Genomic DNA, 23,640 nt, shown 5'->3' on the forward strand with positions numbered 1-23,640 from the left:
TGTTCGTCACAGTAGTCACTTTCCTGATTTTTGGAAAGAATATGACGTGTCGTGTATTGTATTTTCTCTGTGGTCTTCAAATGTTAGATACAACGCGGTGTATGAACGAACCTTTCGAAACAATTTTTCCAACTTTTGCTTACTTTTTTTTATCTCCTGGCTGGATAATTTACGAGATGGATCATTCTGAACGATTCGATGAATTTAATGGATTTTTAACAATTAAAAACTGACGAGAAATAGCATTAACAGAAAAAGCCGTAAGAAGGAGAGAAAACGAAGTTGGCGATAGCGATCTTGTTTAGTGTGGCAGGTACTTGCCTAACTTTTTCAGGATACCGAACACTCGATAATTGCGAAAGTTTCATAGCTTAAAATTCCGGCTTATTCGGTCGTTCTCGTTGCCCCTTCACAAAGAGAAATCGCACGGCTGGCGACGAATTCATCGGCAAGCTTGGAATTGCACGAATTCTGACGAAGGGCATTCGTATTACTATGCTAGCCGACCGTCGATGATTTGAGTTTGTTCGTTTGCGTTGGATTGGCTCAGCCGATCTAACTCCGTTCGTTACTGCAGTCTTTACCCTCTCGATCCTCATCGATTGTCTTTCCCAAGAACGAAAATTATGACTTTATAACAAGTTTCGGTTAATCTTCAAGTACGTTTAAGTTTCATCGAGGTTATGTTTCATAATTGTATGTAACGAAAGTTTAAATTTGGAAAAACGGAATTTTATGAAACTTGCTTTGGAAAAAGCTATCGGATAATTTCTGTTAATTTTTCTAATTCTTCTTCTAAACTCTTATCTTTGCAATTTTAATTATCGACGATGTTTACATTCATTAAATGCTTAATAATTCAGTTCATATGAGAAGAATAATTCGCAGTATTAATAAGGATGTAGGACCTCTTTTCAATTCCGTTTAGATATTCTTACACCTACCATTAGTAATATATCAAGTTTTTTGTTTTGAAGAACACGGTTTCTTTAGTCATCTTCTTCCATCATCTTAACTATTTTAATTCCTCCAACTACTGCTGCGTTCTTTTATGTTTCTTCTTCCACCCTGTCTTATATTTAATTAATTACATAATTAATTGAAGCGTGTAATAGTTATTACCGATTCTGCCTGAAGCTTACAATCTTCCTCGTTATACACTTAGACAGACGTATAACATACTATACGAGAACATTATACGTATAATAATTAGTTTAGAATACTGCGCGTACTTTCATCGGTATTCTTCTGTATCTGTTTCTATGAATAAATAAATATATAACAAATACATACAACAAATTCAGATTATCATTGCTACTAGTATCTCTCGAACTTAACAAGGCTTCTTTCCCGATTCTTCGTAAAGTTTCTTCGGGGTTGCAAATCGAGGGTGTCGTTGTAACGTTCCGTCGCCGGCGTTTGCGTGATTCGCTGCGAATTCGTACGCAAGGAATATGCAAATCGTGGTAGGAACTGCCGGCTTGAGGCGGCTCTCCCCGAGAAAGTCGGAGATTTGATTTTATTTGAAATTTGCGCACCGCCGCGGAGGGAGCAGAGACGATGCAGTCGGAGAGCTTTCCGCGTAAGTGGCTGAAAAAATAAGCATCTGTGAGAAACGAGTCATTTTATACCTTTAGGAGAATAATCAACGTTATGTGAAAAGAAGGTATTATTATTGTGGTCGATAATCATAAATTGTTACAATGGTTGAATTTTCGTAACTCTGTTCGCTTTATTTTATCTAGTAGCTAGGTAATTTGCAACATAAGCAAATAATTTTAAACGATTTAGTGAATTCTTAACGAATACATATATAAATATAGCTGTAAATTCTACCTATAACTATACAAGAACATGGTATTGATAGAATCATTTCTGTATAATACATTGTCGAATTTGTTTTACCCTTTTGAGCACTATGAACGCATATATGCGTTCTCACACAACCATTCAATTTAGGCTATGAACGCATATGTGCGTTCTCGCATAACCATTCAATTTAGGCTAAAAGTGGCGTTAAAGCGGCGTGATAAAAAAGACGTATGGATGTCATCCGCCTCACATTCTGATGATTTCGTTAAAACAAAAAAAGTTAATTATCAAACTGGCAAACCAAAGCAAACACCAAAGCAATGCCTTTCGTAAAAAATACGCAGCCCACGGTGTGTGGACAATCCACGGCGCGCGCTTAATGTCGGACAATGCAGTGCTCAAAGGGTTAAACTGTATGCCAATCATGTCAGTCGTATTACGTGCGACGTACAAAATCTTTTTCGTGACACACGCAACATACTCGGAAGAAGTTTCTGTAAATGATCGAAATACTGTCGCGAACTTTTGTATGTACTTTGATATCGAGTGAAGCGAAATAAGTAAACAAGAAGTTAGTTTATTAATCGATCGACGGATCAGGTTGTTATTGTAGTAACATTATCGAAAGGTTTGTGGTGCGAACGAATGAAAACGTAAACGGCGCCCTCTTGTAGAGAAACTTGGATCAAGCTGGCTACGAATCGCCTTCCAAAAGAGCCACAAAGCCCGGAAGTCTGGAGTGCGAACTCGCGTTAAGTTCCGGATACGACAAGACGCGGCCAGTGGATATGCACGACATAAGTTTAATCCCGAATTGGACGGTGGCAAGAAGCTTTCAAGAAGTTTCTGCATGCCGTCGGAATGTTTCAACACGTAAACACACTTACGTTCACCTTTCGCCACGAGTTCCATTCGATATGCTGAAAAGATTTCAGCGTACTCTTCGATTGCCTGAAATCGGGCATCGCTCGCCAACTCTCGGTAACCTCAACTTTACCACCGGCTCTGACAATCCACGTGAAAGAAATTTCGTGGTTTTCGATTCATCGTACATACCGAACGCTAACAAATTTTCTTCCCCTTCGTTGAAATACGTCGGGAGAATTTTGTCTGCTTCGAAACGCTGCTTCGTAAGGTGATCATTTATTTTGCGTATGTGTAAATAGTAAAATAGTCGAGGTATACTTGAATCGATTTTGGAGAAGAAAGAAAAGTAACAGAGAAACGAGTGCTTCGTTAAACGGACAGCCACATTGGTTCTTTAAACGACCAACTTTAAAACCGCACCACGACGTCGGCCGTTCGCTAAAAGTTCGAGCAACTTGCAGTGTATCTGACGAACGTATCGCTTATACGATCGGAGTATCGCAGCTTATTGTTAGTCACTTGAAAAATCGTGTATAATGTATAATCATCCGTATAATGTAATGTCCAAAGAGGGGAGACGAAATAAGAAATGGAAAGAGAAGAATAGCAAAGAAAACGTACAATAGCGCGATCGAATGCCGAAGTAAAAAAAGTCACGAAAACACGCGAGGAAACAGAAAAAAGATCGAATCGAAAACTCGCTGTTTCTGATTTTAATGATTACGATAAGCTTACAAACGACTCGCGTTGGAAGAGTACACGAGTTCAAAGAAAATTGGAAGCGATTCAACAAAGTTCCAAGCGCAGATATGGCAAAAAAAAAAAAAAAAAGAAAGAAAACACGGAATCGTCGGAATGTGCTCGTTAGATAAATGACACTAGCTGAAACACGCGAGTTCGCTGGATCCATGCAGACACTATTATTTGAAGTATTAACTACCGATTGGATGTGACGGTGAGCCTAGCGGACTGAGAGAGACAGAGACAGAGAGCGAGGGAGAGAGAGAGGAGTATCCTGTTCTGGCTTTACGGATGCATCATAGTTTACTTTTTATTCAGCTGCTATAAAGTGGACGCAAAACTGGCCAGCAGTATCCGGCTCGGGAAATGGAATAGTGAATATTTCGAAGGAACACTCTGATGCGATAAATATACGTTATGTTAGTGCTACACCCGTCGTGAGAGTTTCATTCGTGTCCCAACAGCGCTTCCATAAAAACGCTTTTCTACCGATCGTCAGAGAAGGAGAGAAAAGGATGGTAAACAGGAGAAAAAGAGATGAGAACAGAGCGGTCCGAAGAGCATTTGTTTATTCGAAATCGATGGAATTTGTCGTAGTGAAAATTTTATAGAGTAGCGAGCGAACAGTAATAGACTGGAAATTCTGTTCGAAGAGAATCAAATTTCTATCGACCTGGAACACTTTCAAGCGTTCGAGTCGCGTATACGCGTTCGACGATATGGTTTTGCAACAACGCGAGAATTGCAATTGCCAGAGTTCGTACATTGCGTTTCACCCTTGCTTCTTTCCGTCGTTTACCTTTTTTCCGCTAGATTAGATGGTCTGGCGGAATGGGCGTTTAAAAATGATCGATGAAAAGTTGAGAAATATGAAAATGTTCGCTGCTACGAATCTTATGCGATCCGTTATGGAGCGGACAGAAATAACACGTACTATTTTAAAAGTTTCACGCGTGTTTGTTAGCAAAGTGCTAGACTAAACGTTTGTGCAAATTCGTACTCGTATTTATCAATTCAAAATTCACATATACGAAGATAGTTGAAGAAAATTTATTTACGTAAACGTTTGGAAAAGAAAAACGTTATAAAATACTGTGAAATGCAGTAGTGATACACGTTACATCTCGTACGAAAATGATTTGTATATTTATTATTGAATCGATATATTTGATCCTACAATATCCTATATATTTGATCCTACAGTATTTTCTACAATACAATTATAATATTTATTGTACACATGTACTGTATAAAAATTTTATATGCTTTATAGTTTTTTAGTTTTACATATTTATGCGTTTAATAACGCTTGACTTAATATTACAGTATTTGGATAAAGAGGATATCATGAAATATTTTCAAATGAAATTAGCATTTATTATACTCTTATACTCATATTTCTAAAGGTTTTAACAATTTTCTAATGGTTTTTCAACTTTATCTTATTTTTCCATTTCACTACATTCTTATGGTAACGGGGATTACTCTATAATTAAATGAGGTGTATGCGTGTGCAAGATTGTGCCGTTCCTCCTTTATAGAGAAGCTAATTTCAAGACAAAATTTAGGGGAAATGATTACCTTGCGCGTTTATGAATTCACCCCTTTTCTTCCGTAAATAATGTTTCGCCATTTTGCAGTAATTATAGTCACAATCTTGTTTCTGTTCGCGCAAGTTATATTTGTTACGTTGCCTTAAATGGATTACTTTGATGTTTAGAAATAACGTAAGACCAATGCAGGACGAAAGAAAGTAAGAGACTCGATGCAAAAGCTAAACGAAAAGACCTTTCTTATTGTTCTATTATTCTAAAATTGCTCTCTTGTACATACATATGTGTACCATGTCTTTATCCTGTAGTCTTCTTTGGTCTTTAAGATCTAAAATAGACTTTTTAAAATATTGCGTATTTACTTAACGTAATGATAATAGTCTAGGGAATTATATTTCAAACAAAGTATCGAGAAATATTCATAGAGAAATAAAATAGCCAAACTCGAAGATGGTATCCTGCTGGGAGTAGCCATCCACGTGTTATTTAGCAATTAAGTTAGAAACATTTACCAAACGTCCAGCTGGACAAATTGTAAGGTGGAAATTAAATAATAAAAAAAAGAAAAAGATATTCGTAGATAATATGTATTCTTTCAGCATTTACATCAGTATTACGTCCCTCGGGGTAAGTTGTTACATGTAACAACTCACAGATGGCACCGCATTTCATACAAATGTAACTTCAAAAGGAAAAATTCTATTTCTCACTTTTCATACACGTATTCTTACGTTGTTCAAGTATTTTTTAACGGTAGGAGGAACGTCTAAGCGCAAAGTGTAAAAAATAACGGCTATTTTTATCCATAATCCTTTATCCATAATTCAAGCCTACAACGATGCACAACATTTTTCAAACACCGAACTTTCACCGTCGTTTCAATCAGACCGAAAGGACCATTCGACCGAACGCCTTTTCACAATCGCACCGTTGCGGCTCGCATAGGGAACGACGAATTCCCGGCGTGACCATATTGTCCCATTAAATTAGGAATAATTTCCTCGCATGATAAACGAGCGTGAATTCCGACGGGCGGTCGGTATTCGACCCAAATTGCGAGTCGTAAATAATCGGGGGAAAACGGACCGACAAGGAGACAGCAGAAGTGGACCGACAGGATTCGCGTCGAAATCGCGTTGTCGTGTCTTCTCGTTCCGTCCTCATTTTCCGCCGGTTGATTTATCGATGCGTTACTTGAAGTGTCGCGCGGAAATATTATACGTCCAGCTGTGGTTGAACACGACCGCGCATAAATAATGTAAAACGCGAGAGAACGAGTGTCGATCGGTCGTGGATCGGTTGGAATCGCGCGTGTCCGACGTGTCAGTCGTAAAGAGCTTTGCGGGCCATTCCCTCCGATCGTTCGTGGAACGTTTAGATCGCCAATCGTGAAATCTTTCGATTAAAAACGAACGACTCGTTGTAAACCGCCGATTAAATACACCAACACTTCGATACCTCTGTTTGGACGTTTCGTTTGTTCTTATCTCGTTGATGGTATGTTTCGCTTGATGTACGTGTAACTTGCGAAAATTGTTTTCGCAGAAAATACGTACAGAATGAACTGTGCGTGTATGTGCATGATTCCTTTAGTGTTTTGGATTCGTTTGTAAGAATGGAAGGTGTTTTGTATAACGTAGAAAAGGATTGTGCCCTTATTTTATAGCATAGCTTTTGTCCCTTAATCTGTTCCCAAAGAACAAACACGAAGCAAGAGTCGAGCAATCAAATAGGCGATGAGCTTTTTCAGCAAAATTACGTTGTAATAGGCGCAATAAATAATATTCTGTAATTATATCGCGCAATTATTACAGAGTCGTCAAATTCTAATTATAAATATTATATAAAACATAGTACAACTGCAGTCTCGATAAATATACAGCACTGTCAAATATTCGTGGAATATTTGTCAGCAACGAAAAATGAAATGTTAAAACAAAATAATTACGCAAACACTCGACATAAAATTGGGATAAAGTAATGATAATACCAATATCGATAAACTACGATGGAGAAATATTCTACCAACTGCAAAATAAAAAATATATCTAAAAACATCAAATAACTCTTCACCGACCCTACTTCTTCGCAAATTCATCGTCAACCATAAACAAATATAACACGAGTATCCTCACCGATTCGTTATCCTCCCTCGTAAATTTAATTCGTCGATCCTGATAAAAATTCTCGCACTGCGACGCGATTCTCTTTCCAGGAATGACGCGTGTTCGAGACAGGGAACATTTCCAAGCGTAATTATTCCTCGAGAGGAAGATAATTCGACGAATTCGTGTAAGGCTATTCTTAATCCGGCTTATCCAGCGTACCTCTGTCCCCGGTCCAGAAACTTTACCGAGAAACCAACCCCTGCTCGCCTCTTTCGTCCCTTCTTCCAGTGGTTCGCTCTCGTTGGCAAATCTTCTCGAGTGTTAAGCCGCTGATCAGAGATTGCGACTGTTGCTGCCGTAACGGCAAGTCAATCACAAGAAACGCGCGAATTTATTAGGTCGAATTCTGGGGTATCAATGTTTGGCCAGCTCTCAGGAACTTCGAATAGCCTACGTCAACTCGTCGTCTGGCTGTTGTTTAAGCCACTTCGCAAGCTCTAACACGGTCGTGCAAAGCCTCGGAACGGTCGAGCCGGATCCCTCACAGCTGATTGTGTCCGACGATTACATCGATGATGTCGCAACCACACGCGTAACTTCGTTCTTCGTTCTACCAGGTTGCGTCGCTTTATGTCGTCGTTTTATGGCCGGGGGCTATATCGCGTAAAAATGACAGTCTTATGGAGTTTCGAGTCTGTTCGAGGTTTACCTTTAGATGCAGAGTCGTTGATAAGACAGCGGTCAATGTGCTTCTTAAAGTTAGTACAACTACAATCGTAATCTATACGAAGCGAGAAACTGGTTCTAACTCCTTAACAGAGTAACTGTTTATTTGTGGTTAAAATCTCTTGCGTGTTTGCTATTAGATGTGGAAAATACGTATTTTTAACACTTGATACGCAAAACGAAGTTACGATATTCGATATGTCTGGTAACGTTTAAAATGTGAAATTCCTAATACCTACGTTCGATGACTCGCCTGAGTCTCTCTTGCGGTATGCCGTGAAAAAGCAAATTGCGTAAATGGTTTCTTTTTTCGAGCGATTCACGTGTAGCGAAGTTTTACAGAAGTTTTTGGTTCGCGATACGGAATATTTACGTAACACGGTCACTTTCGATTCAACGTACGCATTTTGCGGTTACGTATACATTTTTCATATCGAGCTTTTTCAGAATTCTGTAGCTGTTAATCTTTTAGAATTTTTTTTATCGAGATAATTCCAATCTAAAAGAAAGTACACATAACATAATTTTCATTTATAGTAAACTAATTCTTCTTAATTAACATCGGAAAATTACCGCTGACACAGGACCCAAGTCTTTCTTCGATGTTGGTGGGCTGCACTTCCCTCCAGAAACTTTCCGCCATCAAACTTACATCTACGCCTTTCACGTGTAATCCAATCCATTGAGAGTTGGCTGTTGATCGGTATGGTCGAAGATCGAATACCTGTACGCTGCAGGTATAAAGTTCATTATCACTTCTGGCCAATTTCCTTTTTTATTCCTTATATATTCCCCTAGATGGTTTCAGTGTCACCGTCATGGTTGTTTGCTTTAATCTGAAGTTCTTTACTTTAAATCCAAGTATTTACCATCGTCTACGTAATTGCTTTTTTAATAGCTCTATTCATTTTGAAGTGAGTCTTATAAAGGAACAATGGTATTCGAAACGTTCTGCCTTCTGTCAGATAAATTAAGGTGTCTAGGTCAAAAGTGACTAGGAATCGACGAATTAACAAAGACATTACAGAACAGAAAAGTTATAAATATGTATCGATGAGATATAATACATATACGATATAAACACATAGATATGATATAGCAATACCACTCTTTGATCGTTATACATCCTATTCGATGAATCATCGCAGGATATGTATCGCGAGTCTCTTTGTACATTTATATAAAAAGTATTTAAGACAGTAGCGAACATTCCTTCGCCGAACTACCACGTTCCCCGACATTGAGATAGACATAGACGAAGACACACCGAAACGTAATAAACCCAAAAAGCCCCGAGAATGTTGCCGGTTGACCCTCGCCAGTGACCCGAAGAATTAACGGAACCACGGGCAATTTCAATAATTCCACCTACAAACGTAGCATACGAACAGCCCAACAATGGATACGATTCGACATGGCACAGGTTGATGTAAAAGGACGCTGCATGTTCGGCAGGGTTCCGATTACGTTCGCTGTAGATCGGTCCCGTAGAAATTCCCTGCGGAATTGCAGGTTCCCGAATGTCTACGCCTTTCTCTCGTAAGCCAGCGATACTCCGCCCCTCGATGACTGGCAAGGAAGCTAGAGATGGGGATGGTAAGGATAAAACCGGCCCATGGTGACATAGGATGGCAAAGGTAGCGGTGAATTTTCGTCGGACGTCGCGGACACGAGTTTCGATGTCGGTGGGACCTCGTCAAAGCGCTCTCGCGCGACATTACCGGAAATTGCGGACACTGCCTTTCTCCAGTCGCCTGGATAGTCCAGTTGCGGCACGAAATGCATGAGTTTTGCGGCGAATTCGACAGCTTGTACGCATACACGTGCAAAGGTCCATGCATGTGCAGTTGGCGCCTCCAACTTATACAATTGTCGCAAAAATAGTCTGGCTCGATGTGTATACTGTGTCTGACTTGTGACTACATTAATTAAATATATATTCTCTCCCTCTGTCTATCTGTCGGTCTGTCTGTTTGTTTGTCCGTCTGTTTGCGTCTCTTTCTCTCTTTGTCTCTCGAGCTATCCTTCTAACCGGCCGAATGTTCTCCACCTTTGATTGTCCATAAAGTTCCCATTGTGGCGGACCAAGCTGTCTCTGACACCGGAACCTCGTACCGTGCTGCGATGTTTGATGAATCCTTGTTGTTGGTTCGTTAAACACTGTGATCGTTCCTGGGATCGTAGTACTTGGGACTTAACGCACGATGTTTCGGACACTCGTTGTTTCGTGTTTTGATTGGAAAATTATTTCCTACACTCGCTTTGATCTTAACGATATTCGCATACAAAATAATTGGAAAGGTTTTCTAGAAACAGGATTTATAAGATAAAATTGCATCGAAAAGATTAACTTTACTTTTTTACCATTATTAGCAAAGTTAGAATTAATGGTTTTAATGGCTCTTCGAGAATATTATTTTTTTTATACCTGCAAAATAAATACGAATTTGATAATAATCGAACTGTTTAACCAGAAAATAAATTCGGTTATTTATATACACGACCTATAATATATAATGTATATTTATTAGTAAATAATAGATTTATAGGCCTTTTTGTCTAAAACACTCCGAGTTCACGATAACGTTAAATTTTTTACAAACCTGTGCGAATCTATTTTATTTCAAATAAAATTGAAAATATAATCAAAATAAACTTAGATCGGGTTGTTTCGTATCGGTAATTAAGATCGTTTTTAATCGTTTCATTGAAAACAGATAATCGAAAATTAGACGCAAAGTTCAACAATCGCATATAGCGGAAATCAAAGTTCTAAAATTACGACAGCAAGATAAAAATACGTACTAAACGGTTCAATAACTTAATAAATCAAAAGCAGAAACGATAATACGCACTTATAATGTCTTGATGCTACCATCAACCTTTCTACAAAGGTAGCGATGTAACAGGAAATCTGGATCTCTGATAATAATCCCTTTATAGAATCTGTGTAATCGACGGCTACTTGCGATGCTAATTCCTTGTCCATCTGCTTCCTAATCGGATTTTCCGTTCGGCATGAGCGAGAAGTTTGAACTACACTGACTCATAGCCGACTGCGACGATCCAACCTGCATTCCTGCTGAAATTGCTACCGTGCCTTTTTCTTGCCGCCTGTCTTCCCGAGGACACACCGGAATTGCATTTGTAATACTAGACGCTGACACCCTTTCACAATGGTCGGAGCGTCTTCCATTTCCTTTGGGATATTAACATCGGTTGGATGCATTATTAAATACTCGACGTCGTGAAGATCATCGCTTGAACGCGTGAATATATCGGCCACGTTGGTCTTTTAATTAAACGGAAATGAATATTGTATAAGGAGCGGGTCATATGACTGTCTTAAATCATAGGTCTTTTCCCAGAGCAATTAGCTAAAAATAGGAAACAGGAAAATGAGCGATCCAAACGATATTACATTTGTCGAACGATATCTCTTGTGCATAGAGCAATTGCATCTTTTTTAAAAATGGAAATACATACATATCTGTTTGCATAGATCGAATATTCTCGTCTTTCTACGTAAAAAGATATCGTTTAATGCGTTTAAGGCGCTCCGATTGTATTTTCTGTGTTAGGTTAGTGGTAGATTATTTTATCTCACTAGTATGAACACAGGAACAATTTTATAATTGACGAAGAGGACAATTTGTCTCTTCATTTAAATTGTTTCAAACAATAATTAAGTTCGAGTCGAATAAATAGTTCGTATTACTACGCTTGTAAAGACGTGGCTTGTAGTACGACACCAAATAAATACGTCGGATAAATGAACACGTAATTACATCTAATTTAACGTAATCATGATTATTGAAATTTCGTTTTTCATCTGGAATTTTAAGAAATGCCCGTCGACGATTCGTCAAAAGGGATCATCGTTATCCACCGCACCGGAATGAAATCCACAGCGTTGTATTAATTTCGTCGATTTTTCACGAGGGAAATCGCACGGTTATTTAGTTAGGCGCGCGTCGCTTGTACATACGCAAGATTAAAAGATTGACTGTCGACGCGAGCAATATCGTCGCGGATCGACGCTGATGTTTGGTTCGGCAAATCGTTCCGATGATAAAGCGTTGTAGATTCGACAGGCCGAAATTCCATGATCGATCGAAGCTTACTTTTCCACGGGGTGAAGCAGCGAGTGGCGTGGAAAAACCGGCGCGAGCATATACGCGTATATCGATTTGGTTCGCGCGCTCTTTCTTCTTCGACGTTTCCCACGTTTCTTCTTTATGCCTGGCCAAACGAGTATCGTTTTTACAGCGTCGACCATGGTAACGACCACGGTCCTCCGACGTTTATAGTAATCGTAATTCGACTTTTGCCATTTCTAGGTACTTGAACGCTGTGCGAGTGGTTTTCACGGAACGAATCCGCTCGATGGACAAGGAATGTCATAAAAACGAACGTTCCATAGACCGCGATGAAACACGTCTCTATTGTAATACTTTGCAATGCCACCCCCGCAACAAGCTCTTTATCGCTTTCCATAACGAGCTCGTATTCTCATTACGTTCGGCGGGTGCCACCGATCCGTTCGATCCCTCGTAATCCTCGATGCGCACTTAGGCAAGCAATAACCAAGAACGATTACGTACTGCCACTCTTCTTTCCTGGTAAATGGCTAATTCTGTTTTTGATTTCGATGCTGGTAACAACTCTTTTTATTACGTAGTTGCGAGCTGCATTTAGGAAGGTAATATGAAAGGACAGTTACTCGCTCTGACCATTCTTTCTGGCTTTCTCAATGATGGCAACTTAAATCTGCATGAAGAGGTCATTTTTATTATTTCTATCTTTATCATATCCATCGTATCTATTGGATCTCGTAGCTGCATAGAAATGCACATTTGTTACATGCTGGTCTCTTGTGTGTTTGCTCTGTTTGTGCGATAGTTGCGATAAGATACGAATATTCGGCGAGCGATGTGTTTAACGAATTACTAAATTGTTAAATTCAACTTTGTTTATAGAAATTTATCCGAGTCAATTATATGTTTTTATTTAATGTATCTTTGTCTTCAGAGAATAACGAAGTTCGCATGCAATAAAAGACGAAGAAAAGTTTGTTTTTTCATATGAAATATCAGATAATACGAATATTAGAAATTTATTAACGAAATTTAGAGATAAAGAAGCGAAGAGATTCAAATGCGATTCAAAATGATAAACGAAGGACTCGGACTCGTAATTACAGCAGATACGCGTGCCGTATTACCACGGAAAAAGCGCAATGACGTAACATGCATCTATAAGTGGTACGATAGTAGAAGGATACGGTTAAAGAAGTAGAACCAAAATTAAAAAATTAAAACATTTACCTGACTCAAAGTCAAAGAAGATAACATATAGTGTCCTGACGAGAAATGTAAGAATAAAGAAAAGAGCGCTACCAAGCTGTTAATTCAAATGGAACAGAGTGAAAGCGAAAAAATAACTGAATTTTATATATGTTCCGTTTGAAGTTATCAACGAGACGATCGTTTGAATAATCTTCTTGAAAAGATTTAATTCCTGAAATAATTTTTCAGAAGGATTTAATTCCTTGATCTATATTCATCTCGACGTTTTTTCCTTCATTTCTGGTGTAATTCGACAATTTGTCTAATAAAACTGAGCGTTTGCATATTTATCATGGTTTTGTGGGCAAATTTTCTACAAAACTACTCGATCGATAAATAAACTCGATGGATTGATAAATAATACGGAAAGTGAGAAAATTATTCGATAAATAAAAATTAGATGAATCGTAAGTTTGTCTCATTGCCAGACTATTTCGCTGTTACTACGATACAAAATAAACGATCGTCCTACAGATCAACGATCGTTTACAAAATTCGCACGTCGTGTTTCAACGTTGAGAGAGATTTAATTTACAGATTACCGTTATCATCGTTGTTAAATTATCTTGCCAGTGAAAAAATTCGATTAAAATTAAAATTTCCTCGATTCGAACAACTATCATCTTCTATCCGCTTTCGCATCATGCAGAATCAAAAGCAAAGCCGAAACACGAGCAAAGCGGACACAGCTCTTCGCGACTGCTCGCGATGGATCACCCATAGCGACTCTGGTCCACACGAGCAGGTAAACAAACACGAGGTTCGCGGAAAGCGAGCACGCGATGGAAGGCGGCCGAGAAAAGGGAGAGAGACAGCGTGGAACGCAGGAGGGAAATGCCCCGGGGTGGCTGGTGCGCGGGCGCGGCTTTGCGGGTCAGAGTGCGCCGGGTATATAACCGGGCGGTTGCCGTCGTCCTTTAGTCTTGCGCTTATCGTCGTCGCGACGACCCGCTCGAATTTGATAACGACGCGGTAGTCGCGCGCTCGTGATCGCTTCGTTCCGAGAGGTTGTTTCGCTGATGGCGCGGAGTGCATTTCCTGTTCGGTGGTTCCGCTCGTGAGGGCTAAGGTTACGTTCGTTCGTATCGATCTCGATCCTATCGGAACAAATTTCTTTTACCAGAGAACCGACGTAACGATCTGGTACCACTAGTTATACGTATTCGGTTCCACGAAGATTATACAATTCTTTCGAGTGGCGCTTGTACATTTTTAAACGGTGCGTCAACCTGTTGTAACTGTGTAACGCGGTCGTCTCCGAGGCGTGTAAACAGAAGTCTGTCGGGAGTCGTGACACGAGAGAAAAGTGTCGTGGGGAGATAGGACGAGCTAAACGGTTGTAACGCTTGTCAAACTGGTTTCTCGACGAGAAGAAACGTGCATCTCTAGTACTGTTCTATCGAGGGTAGAGGAGACTGAAAACTGGATCACGTTGCAACGGGGCTGCAGCCAGAGATTCGTCGATCTTCGGGTAAAATGTCGCGGGAGGAAGAAGCGTGGAAATTGAAGGGTGCGAAAGGAGGAAGAATCCAAAAGCTCGAAGAGTGAAACCGAAGAGAAGAAAGGAAGGAAAGGAGAAGAAAAAGGGGCGTCACTGCAGGGAATTCGAGGGTTGTGCGCGCCTCCGGCCAGATACCACCGCTTGTATAGATCTATATGCATAGGAAAGTCGCGGCGATAGAAGTAGCCCGGACACGATGGCGTGTATCTGGGTCATACAGCCGTCCTCTCTCTCGCGCGCGGGTGTGTACCCGCGTGTTATCGGTGTCGTCGCTGGTTCTCCATAATTTTAGAAGATTCGTTCGTCCAAACGAAAAGAAGATAAGATCGTGGACTGGTCGTGAGAACGAATGCGTCTGGAATTAAAAAGGAAGAAACGAGAGAAGGAGGAACGCGCATTCTTCTCCGGCTCGTCGACACGGTGCGTCGATATCCTCCCGTGGTGCTACATCGCGATTCGGATCAAACAGCCAAATCGCTAAGTTAACGAGTCGACTGTTAGTATTTTTCGCTTCGTCAGCGCCTCTGTACGAAGTATCCTGTACCGAGTATCGAATGCTCGTGGAAACGGGAAACAGGCAGCATGCACGAAGCATCGTGAAGAAGGATCTTGGACGTCGATATTCGTGAGAGAATTAGCGCAGAAACGGTCAGGTTGAAACACTTGGGGAGAACGCTTCGTTGCCACGAGTTGTACACGATTTCTCGACGGACGAGATCCACGGAACCGATGCACGCAAGCTCGTTTCGACCTCTTTGTTCGTGCAAAGGGTAGTGTATCGTGGTGATCACGGTGGTTCGAACGAAACCCGTATCGGCCGGCTGTTTCGCCCGGTCGCCAAAACCGATCGGTCGAATCGTTCGCGTAGGTCCTGCAACGCGTCGTCGGACAACTCGATCCCCGTAACCGTAACGAGCTGTTACATCGTTACAGCTGTGCAAGTGGGGAGGGGGTGACACGGGGAAGAACGCGACCGACTACCCTCCCGCGGGGACAATCTCGACCGAACGAGCACCATGCGAGAACTATTATCTGTGGAAGAGCAATCAGTTTGCGCGAAACCCGTTTCTCTTTAGAGCGGACACGTCGGACGTGCCGGCTCGGTAAATAATGAACCTCCGCAGTCATTTATCAAGCTCGCTACGAGGCCCACCAATGCTCAAAGTAGTCTAGTCGAAGTAAATGGAAGAGTGCAACGCGAGCCACGGACAGGTAGTATCGCGCGCGCCACCGCTTCCTGCTGGATTTCGCTAGAAAAACAGAAAAGATAAAACCTTCGAACCCCTGTTGCCTGCTCTATCTGTCGGTCTCGATCGATCGTTCCGTGATCGCGTGGCGTTCGCTAAAATGGAACGTTTACTGCTTTAATTACGAACAATCACGAGGAACAGGTCGTGACAAAAAGCCCTGTTTTCGACTTTCGTGTCCCCCCGATTCTACGCGAAAAAAGAAGAAGAAAAAAAAAAAAGAAACGAGAAAATATCCGGTCGATGTCGTGGTCGTTGTGTTTGAGGTGTTTGAGATGCGATCAGCGATCGAGTCGTGTGACGGTGAACGGTGGATTCGTTCCACGAGGATTTATCAACTCGGTAGATAGCGGCGTATGAGAGCTAACTTGGCTCCATGAGAGTGATTATTCCCGACGATCGCGGCAGAACGTTTAGCCTGTTTCGCGCACCAGTGTAGTTCGCGTTTTGTGAATCATGCGACGACGAAACAACGGTTGCTGTTGCCAGAACAGCAAGAGGGCCGGTCGTACCGGGTGCAACGACTCGGAGGGAAACGAACCGCCCGGTTGGTGCATTTACGCGACAGTCGCTTTGGTTGCCGTTGGTTGTTACCTGAACGCGTTAGGTGGTGATTTCGTGCACGACGATATACCCGCTGTGGTGAGAAACAAGGACGTGCTCGGTCAAACACCGTGGACTAGTATTTTGAAGGACGACTTCTGGGGGACCCCTATGCACGATATCAACAGCCATAAGAGCTACAGGCCTTTGACGACATTGACGTTCCGGTGAGTCAAAGTGCTTCTAATATGAATTTTTCTTTCTCCTTGTGGTTCACGATGGTTATTAGATGAATAACGTTTCACGAGCGTAACGAACACAGCGTTGTAAAAATTCCAAAATATGTGCTCGATTTTTGTACTTTGGCGACCTTGAACTCTATCGTGTCATAGGTTATCGAACTCGTCTCTACAATCGTCGATTTCGTATTAGTTCTAAAAAAATAACGGAATTTCGTTCTCTCTGATTCTCCTCGTACATCTGTCATTTTTGCAACAAAAGCAGTGGGAACTAATAGCGCGAACATTCTATATAATTAAACGATAGTTCCGACGTTCTTGATAAAATAACGATAAAGCAAGATCTCGTCATACAGAACTACAAAAGAAGATAATCAAATGGTATTTTTTCATAGAAATTTTATGGATTTTCAAAGGTGCATTTCCCAAGATTCCGGTGCTTTTCTTTTGTACAGTGTACGTTTTACTTGAAATTTGTTCGTACATTTCGATTCCTTTGGTACAAAATCCATACCTTGATTGTCAATAGTTCTAGCGTTCGCAATAATTTCAGACAATTACACGCGACATTAAACTTGTTTCTCGCTCTTTAACGAGTATCAAGATACAGCGTACGTGCACACGAATAATTATCATAATCGAAGTTGACGTGAATACGTTAACTTTCCTTTGATCGCCCAAAGCAAGTTCGAGCGTTCTCACCTCGCCAAGGAGATTATACGTTGAGATGTTAGATTATACGTCGGTGTTTCTTATCCTATCCTTAACAACATAATTTCTGTCACCGCGATAATTAGTCTCACGTTATCCTCCGGACGAATATTCCGACTATTTTCGAAAGGCTAGCACTTTCTCGTGGAAATAAAGCCATTAAAAAGGAAGAAAAAAGTAATCGCAAGATCGGAAACGCGAGGTCGATTAAAATCTCCGCAAGTGGCTCGCGAGCAGCATGGCAATCAGCGCCGGTGTTATTAAAACGAATTCGCTGTGCGCCATTCCTACAATTAGTAGACACTTCGCTTGGTCCACAATTAAAGCTGCTGACTCAAAATAAACCGTTGTGAGCGTGCTCGTTCCGTCGGCTTATCGCGAATGGAATAATTACACGTTGTAAGTTTCGTTGCAATTTCTTTTTCGTCGCTAGCCAAGCCGGTATGAAGCGCGATCGCGAGAAGATGATCATTCTTATGCGAGTTTTAAGGAAGTTCTGCGTTCGCGGTCGCTACAGCCGGATAGTTATCCCTATGCGTTTTAAATGCATCGCGTTTAAATGCATTAAAGCGTATTTTAAGTTTTTTGCAAAACAATCGCAAATAGAACGATTCTTTAATGTTTTTTTAGAGATTTGAATTTCGTAATCTTCGGAAAAAGTTGTCATCTAATTCTGTTATTTAAATTTGTTGTACAATGTTGGATTTATTCGGTTCGTCCTTCGTTTTAATTAAATACAGCCTGTCCAGCTAATTCCGTCGTGTTCTCTCTGTAAATACATTAAGGATGAATCCGACAGATGTAAAACTTGCAAGTCTTATTCGTTGATGCTCCAGAAGAGCAAAGGGATTTTATCGCTGACAGCGATTAATGAGAATACTACGTAGGAAGATTGTACTCCAGTTATTTATGAAAGCTTGTAGGTTGAGGTTATGTCGAGGAATATATGTTGGATTGTCGGAGGGTCCTTTGTCTAGACATTTGCAGTCCATAGCTTACGAAATAATTAGTAGTAAGCATCGTACTAAACGTATTATATTCCTAGGGAATATATACGCATTTTAAAATCGCAAAAGGAAAACCTAACTATTTATCGATTAATTAATCGCCTCAACTATATACGACCTGCGTTCACCCGTGAAGAAACAAACAGAGGAAGAAACGAAACGACGCTTTCCGCTACCATAACCGTAACATCCAGTAACCACAGAGTCGCGTAATCGCCTCGTAAGACGTCGCGATACCGTCCCTGGATAGAGACGACATCTGTATCGGACAATTTCTCGAGCGGTTCCGTGTCCGTATATCGATTCGCTGGTTCCGAATGGCGAACGGAAAATTGCGGATGCGTGTCCGGTATAGCAGGATCAAGCGCCGTATGGTCGTCGCGTATAGTCCGCGTTGCGGCGGCGGTATGGTTACGGGATGGGTGACAAGAACCTGATCACGAGAAGCTGGTGGGCACACCGGCGCGTTACAGCGTATCCTGTAAACGCGAGCAGACCGCTCGCTTTCCGCCTAGCGCCGATTTGATGCATGGATACCAGTTTGCCACACTCCGCGCGCAATACTGCATATTGGCTGGTATTGGGCGATCCATCATACCGCAAGACACCGGCACATCGCTCATTCGCCTTAACGCTCCAGATGCCGTTGCCAACTTCGACGTGGAGAGACGGCTGGCCTCGTACATTCTGCCGCTAGAATGAACGCGGCAGGAGGGGCGACGTTTAGGGGTGGAAAAGGGGCGGGACGAGCGGGAAGGGGTTGGCATTGCACTTCCGTGTTTCGCGCGTTGCCGGAAGTGGAACGCATCCATAATTCCGGAGGCTCTAAGACGAGAAGACTACGGCTGCCGGCGGATGACGGTTCGTTCGTCTTGAGATTACGGGATATTAACGATCGGGAGCTAGCGTCGTTTCCAGGTAGTGTGCACGAGTGCCTTCTAATCGTTCTGTCCGTAATTATTTTTTCAAATAGATTTATCGTGGATTTCGTTTAGCGATGTCTTTGTTTTGTTACCGACGTTCGGACGTTGGCGTGTTAAACACAGGGCCGAAGATAAGAAAGTTTCGTTGTTTTCTACGGCACAATGCGAGTTTCTGCAGTTGCTAGTCACGGGACATGGTCTTTACGGCTGTTGTACTTTCGATCGCTCAGTTTCATACGTTTTGATCGTTGAACTGCAATGTGAATAGCAGGTGTTTCAGTTTCAGGCGAATTTCCCTGAGAGTAGTAGGTTTTTTGGTTTCAGCGACAGATTATCCTACGTTGCACTTTCTTCTTTGTTTCTATATATCCGTGTTGGTATTTCCAACATAGTTATTACTGTATTTGATGCATCTTATCATTTGCTTAACAACTAGCTAATTCCGAAACAAACGTCGTACTACGTACACGCTCCGGCAGAAATGTTTGATATTTCTCAATATAATAATAAAACTAAAGACAACGAGGATATTTATTTCGTTTAGTCTGGAACTTCGATAAAGGAAACTACGAGGATTATTTCCAGCGAAACGGTTCCAACCCGATTAAAGCAAAATGAGAAAATCCAACTTTAAAATATGCCACAAAGTCGGACATTCTCGGAAGGTTTAAGTTCATCTAAAAACCGGACGGCTGATGACTCTTGCGCTTCTGAAAGCACGAGCTCGTTCACATGGCAACTGGAACGCGCGTCCAGAAAATACTAGTAACCAGAAAAAGAGTATAGCGTATGTTTATAATTACTCTTTTCATATCTCGCAGGGCCTGGTGTCGATTACTCTCTTTCGGATCTAGCCGTAGGGCTATACACGGGTCAAAGATTCCAAACAATTCAGTTCCTTCGCGTGCCAGTAACTTCGCCTACATTCATACACGTACACATAAATACATATGCATGTTTCATTCGCTGTCTTTTCCTTGTTATTCTCCATGCCTTTGATCCCTTTATTGTAGAGAAAACTTTGACGGCGCTTAGAATATATTTTGCTTTTCAGAATTTCGATTTCTGTAGAAATGAAAACGTATCGACGATCCGGAAAATTCTGAGTGCAAGCTGGTTGACCCGTACATTTCACGCTCGCAATTCCCCCAGCAAAGTATCTCAGGGGTTTCCGAACGTTTCTCGCTAAAGCGGTCATCAACTCGGCTACGTGTAATGCACGGGCGCGCGCGTGTTTGCACGATTACGCTTGCCGTACGAACATGAAAACCACCTTTCGCAGATTTCTGACCAACGAAACGAGAATATCTCCCCTAAACTCTGGTTCGATAACATGCGATTTGGTAGAATCGATCCCTCCGCATGAGAAACGAACTATTCCAACTTCGTTTCACGTAGCAATCGTTCGTCCAATTGACTTCTCCGCGGTGTGTGGGCGCCAAATAGTTTTAAGCCTTAAGCCCAGTTGCCGAGCAATTGTTACGAGTATGTTTTCGTGGTAAAATAAGGCGATTCTTCAACTTGTCATAGCGTTATTACGCGATTCAATTAATTTTCTCCTTGCATTTTATTAAGTGATTTGCCATTAAGTGGTATCGACAAATTCCGCAGTCACTTAGTTGTCAATCTAATAATAAAATTTAGTACGATAACCAAAGAAAGTGTTCGAATATTACTCGAAAGAAAAAAGGAACTTTTTCCGAGTAAATTATGCTTTATTTCGAAATTTTTGATCTTGCAAACGTTCACGACGATTAGACGACCGTCTGCACGGTATAAATATAAGTTTGATAGCGACGAAAGGAGAACTACGATGCAACAGAGAAACTAGTTTTCGTACATTTTATACACTTTAACTGTAAGTTATATTCTTTCTTATAAAGTTGATAGCCACGATGATCCGATACGACGATGGCAACCTAATAATACTGTTTACGTTAAACATCAAAGCTTCCAGAATTGCCTCCACTTAGTCTTCGTTACGGTAGCATATGTTGCGTGTGGTAGCGTATAAAAGAAAAAAATCGTACAAGCCTCATGAAACATCGACTTGAAATATTGCCGCGATTTTTATCTTTGCTCAACGTTGTCTCGTTTAATAATTTAAGCTCTATTTACTAATATTACGCTGCGCGTATTTTGCCGAGTACGCTCTACTATATCACACGATAATGTTTTATAACACAACGTGCGCAATTGAGCATGGGGCATCTTCGTGTAAAAATAAATTGAGAATAATAGAAATTTCTTTACCTAGGGCTCCGTCTCCGGGGAAATCGATTTTAAACGGTTCCCGAGTACCGGCTGTAACAGCGAATTTAATTTAAAAAGATAAAACATGTATTAGTATTAGAAAAAGTAAAAAGTTTAGAGACGTTTATAGTGCTATTTCTACGGAGAGTGGGAAAGGTTCAACAGACGGTGAAGAAGAATAAGAAAGTCAGGCTCAGGTTGCGTAACAGTTTCAACAATTTTAAAAATAAACCTACGATTATGTACTTTTTGAGAATTCGAAGTGAACGCAATCTAACGTAAATTTTCGAGGTGTGATAAATATTCAAGTTCCGACAAATTATGCGTTTGTTGAGATGTGTAAGTGTTAGAAATCTGAAATAAACGGTAGACACGATCTAGCGAGAGTCTTGACCACCATGTAGGTAGTTAAATAGCGGAGGAAGCTCGGTTAGGTTCGCGTTTGCAATAGCGAGAAGTTTCCTGATTTCGAGTGTTCGCTGGATTATCGCGTTCGTAAATAGAAACGAACGGGAAATTGTTCCCGATTCTCCGATAAGAAACACGGCGAAGATAGGATCGAACGGCGTTTTGGCCAACAACTTTTAGTTGATGCTATCTTTTATTTAGTCATTTGCGGTAATGGAACGAGGAACATCGTCAGGAAGTAATTTACATCCGAATAATTAATTAATCTTATTTTTTAATCTGCAAACCGCGTCGCTTGAGCAGAAATGACAAATTATTAGGAATTTTTCGTCCGGAAAGTATCTGCAATTTTGAGCCATTTAGTTTGAAAGAACACGATATCTTTGAAATGGAACGTTCTATTAAAAGAATAATTAATTTGTAATTAATTAATTTGCTACATTTTAAAAATTTGCCAAATTTTTATTCAAAACAATTTCCTTGATGTTGTACTTCACGATGCATTACTGACGCACGTTTTTAAGGGTATTAATCTTATTTAATTAATAAAAATGCAAAGTCCCGACGGAAGGAATCTTTAGGAGGAAGGAAATTGTCAGGTGAGTGTTGAAAGTGAAAATCGATCGGAAATAAATTAGTTTAAGGAATATGGGCTATGAGGTAGAACACCAACGCCTAAGTGACATAATTTTTGAAAGGTTTCATAGCTCTTTGAAACTCTCAAACATGTCGAAGAAAAGAAAATTATTATATTTTGAATAAAGAAAGTACGAATTATTATCGACATAATGGTACATGTATGTGTAATGTTTCTAATCATATTTCTATAGTACATGAAATATGTTTGTGGCGCTAGAGTTCGATTTTCATGACGACTTATCGATAAAGATAAATGAATTTCAGATACGTTAATTTTACTTCTTTCAGGTATAACCGTGATATAATTCATTTTCGGCAAAAATAGAACAACATTTGAGAAATAGAATATCTATAAATAAAGAAATTATTACGTGAACGAGATTGGGAATTCGAGTGACGGATTAGCAGGCTTTACGATCTTTACAGAAATTCTCACTTTTATTATCAAATATCCCATAAAATATTCAGTACCTGTGGTAACGGCTAGTCATAGTTTTAATTTTTTATGTCCCTGTAAAGTTTCATTAAAATCCGAGAGTTACACCGCGTGTGCTTCCCTTGTCAGAGTTAGTTACAATTTGCATACTACGTAACGTACATTAAAATATTGCACTGCAATTTTATAGGCTTCGTCAGAAATTCTCACTTTTATAAGTTAAAATTAAGCCTAGTTAAACTGTTAATTACTGTTAAACTTTATGTCGAATAAATAACACTCATTTATCGTTTTTCTCACGGATTATACTTCTTATTCCGAAGGCGATTTGACATAACGCATGCGAATGTATCTATGTTTGTCTATACGTATCTTTGCACGAAAGCATCGAAGAAAATCAGCTATTTAGTTTCACCGTAATCTAATAGTACTTTACAGCAAAGTGCACCATAGACACGTTTATATTTACGTACATAACAGGAGAAACACATTTATGTTTGTAACAAGGGCTCAGTTGAATTACGCACAAATGACTGAAGGCAACATAGAGACCGATGTTCTCTTCTTTTTTAGCTGGA

General features: G+C 40.5%; 1 protein-coding gene and 1 long non-coding RNA gene across 4 annotated transcripts in view; one reads left to right on the forward strand and one right to left on the reverse strand.

Moving 5' to 3' along the window:
• Nucleotides 1–321: 321 nt before the first annotated feature.
• LOC126915177 (uncharacterized) overlaps nucleotides 322–23,640 on the reverse strand; it is a 114,151-nt gene continuing 90,832 nt past the window's right edge. The window contains exon 2 of the long non-coding RNA XR_007710054.1: nucleotides 322–1,590. This is a non-coding gene — a long non-coding RNA (uncharacterized LOC126915177). The remainder of the gene's footprint in view (nucleotides 1,591–23,640) is intronic.
• LOC126915074 (protein O-mannosyl-transferase TMTC1-like) overlaps nucleotides 14,093–23,640 on the forward strand; it is a 269,186-nt gene continuing 259,638 nt past the window's right edge. For 2 of the 3 annotated variants that reach the window (XM_050719427.1, XM_050719429.1), the window contains exon 1: nucleotides 14,094–16,673. In XM_050719427.1, the coding sequence (XP_050575384.1) occupies nucleotides 16,360–16,673 (314 nt within the window). In that variant the 5' untranslated portion in view covers nucleotides 14,094–16,359. Of the gene's footprint in view, nucleotides 16,674–23,640 lie in introns of all 3 variants that reach the window. The other variant, XM_050719431.1, reaches the window with a different exon arrangement.

The sequence above is a fragment of the Bombus affinis genome, chromosome 4 (genome assembly GCF_024516045.1).
Source record: "Bombus affinis isolate iyBomAffi1 chromosome 4, iyBomAffi1.2, whole genome shotgun sequence".
Lineage (NCBI taxonomy): Eukaryota > Metazoa > Arthropoda > Insecta > Hymenoptera > Apidae > Bombus > Bombus affinis.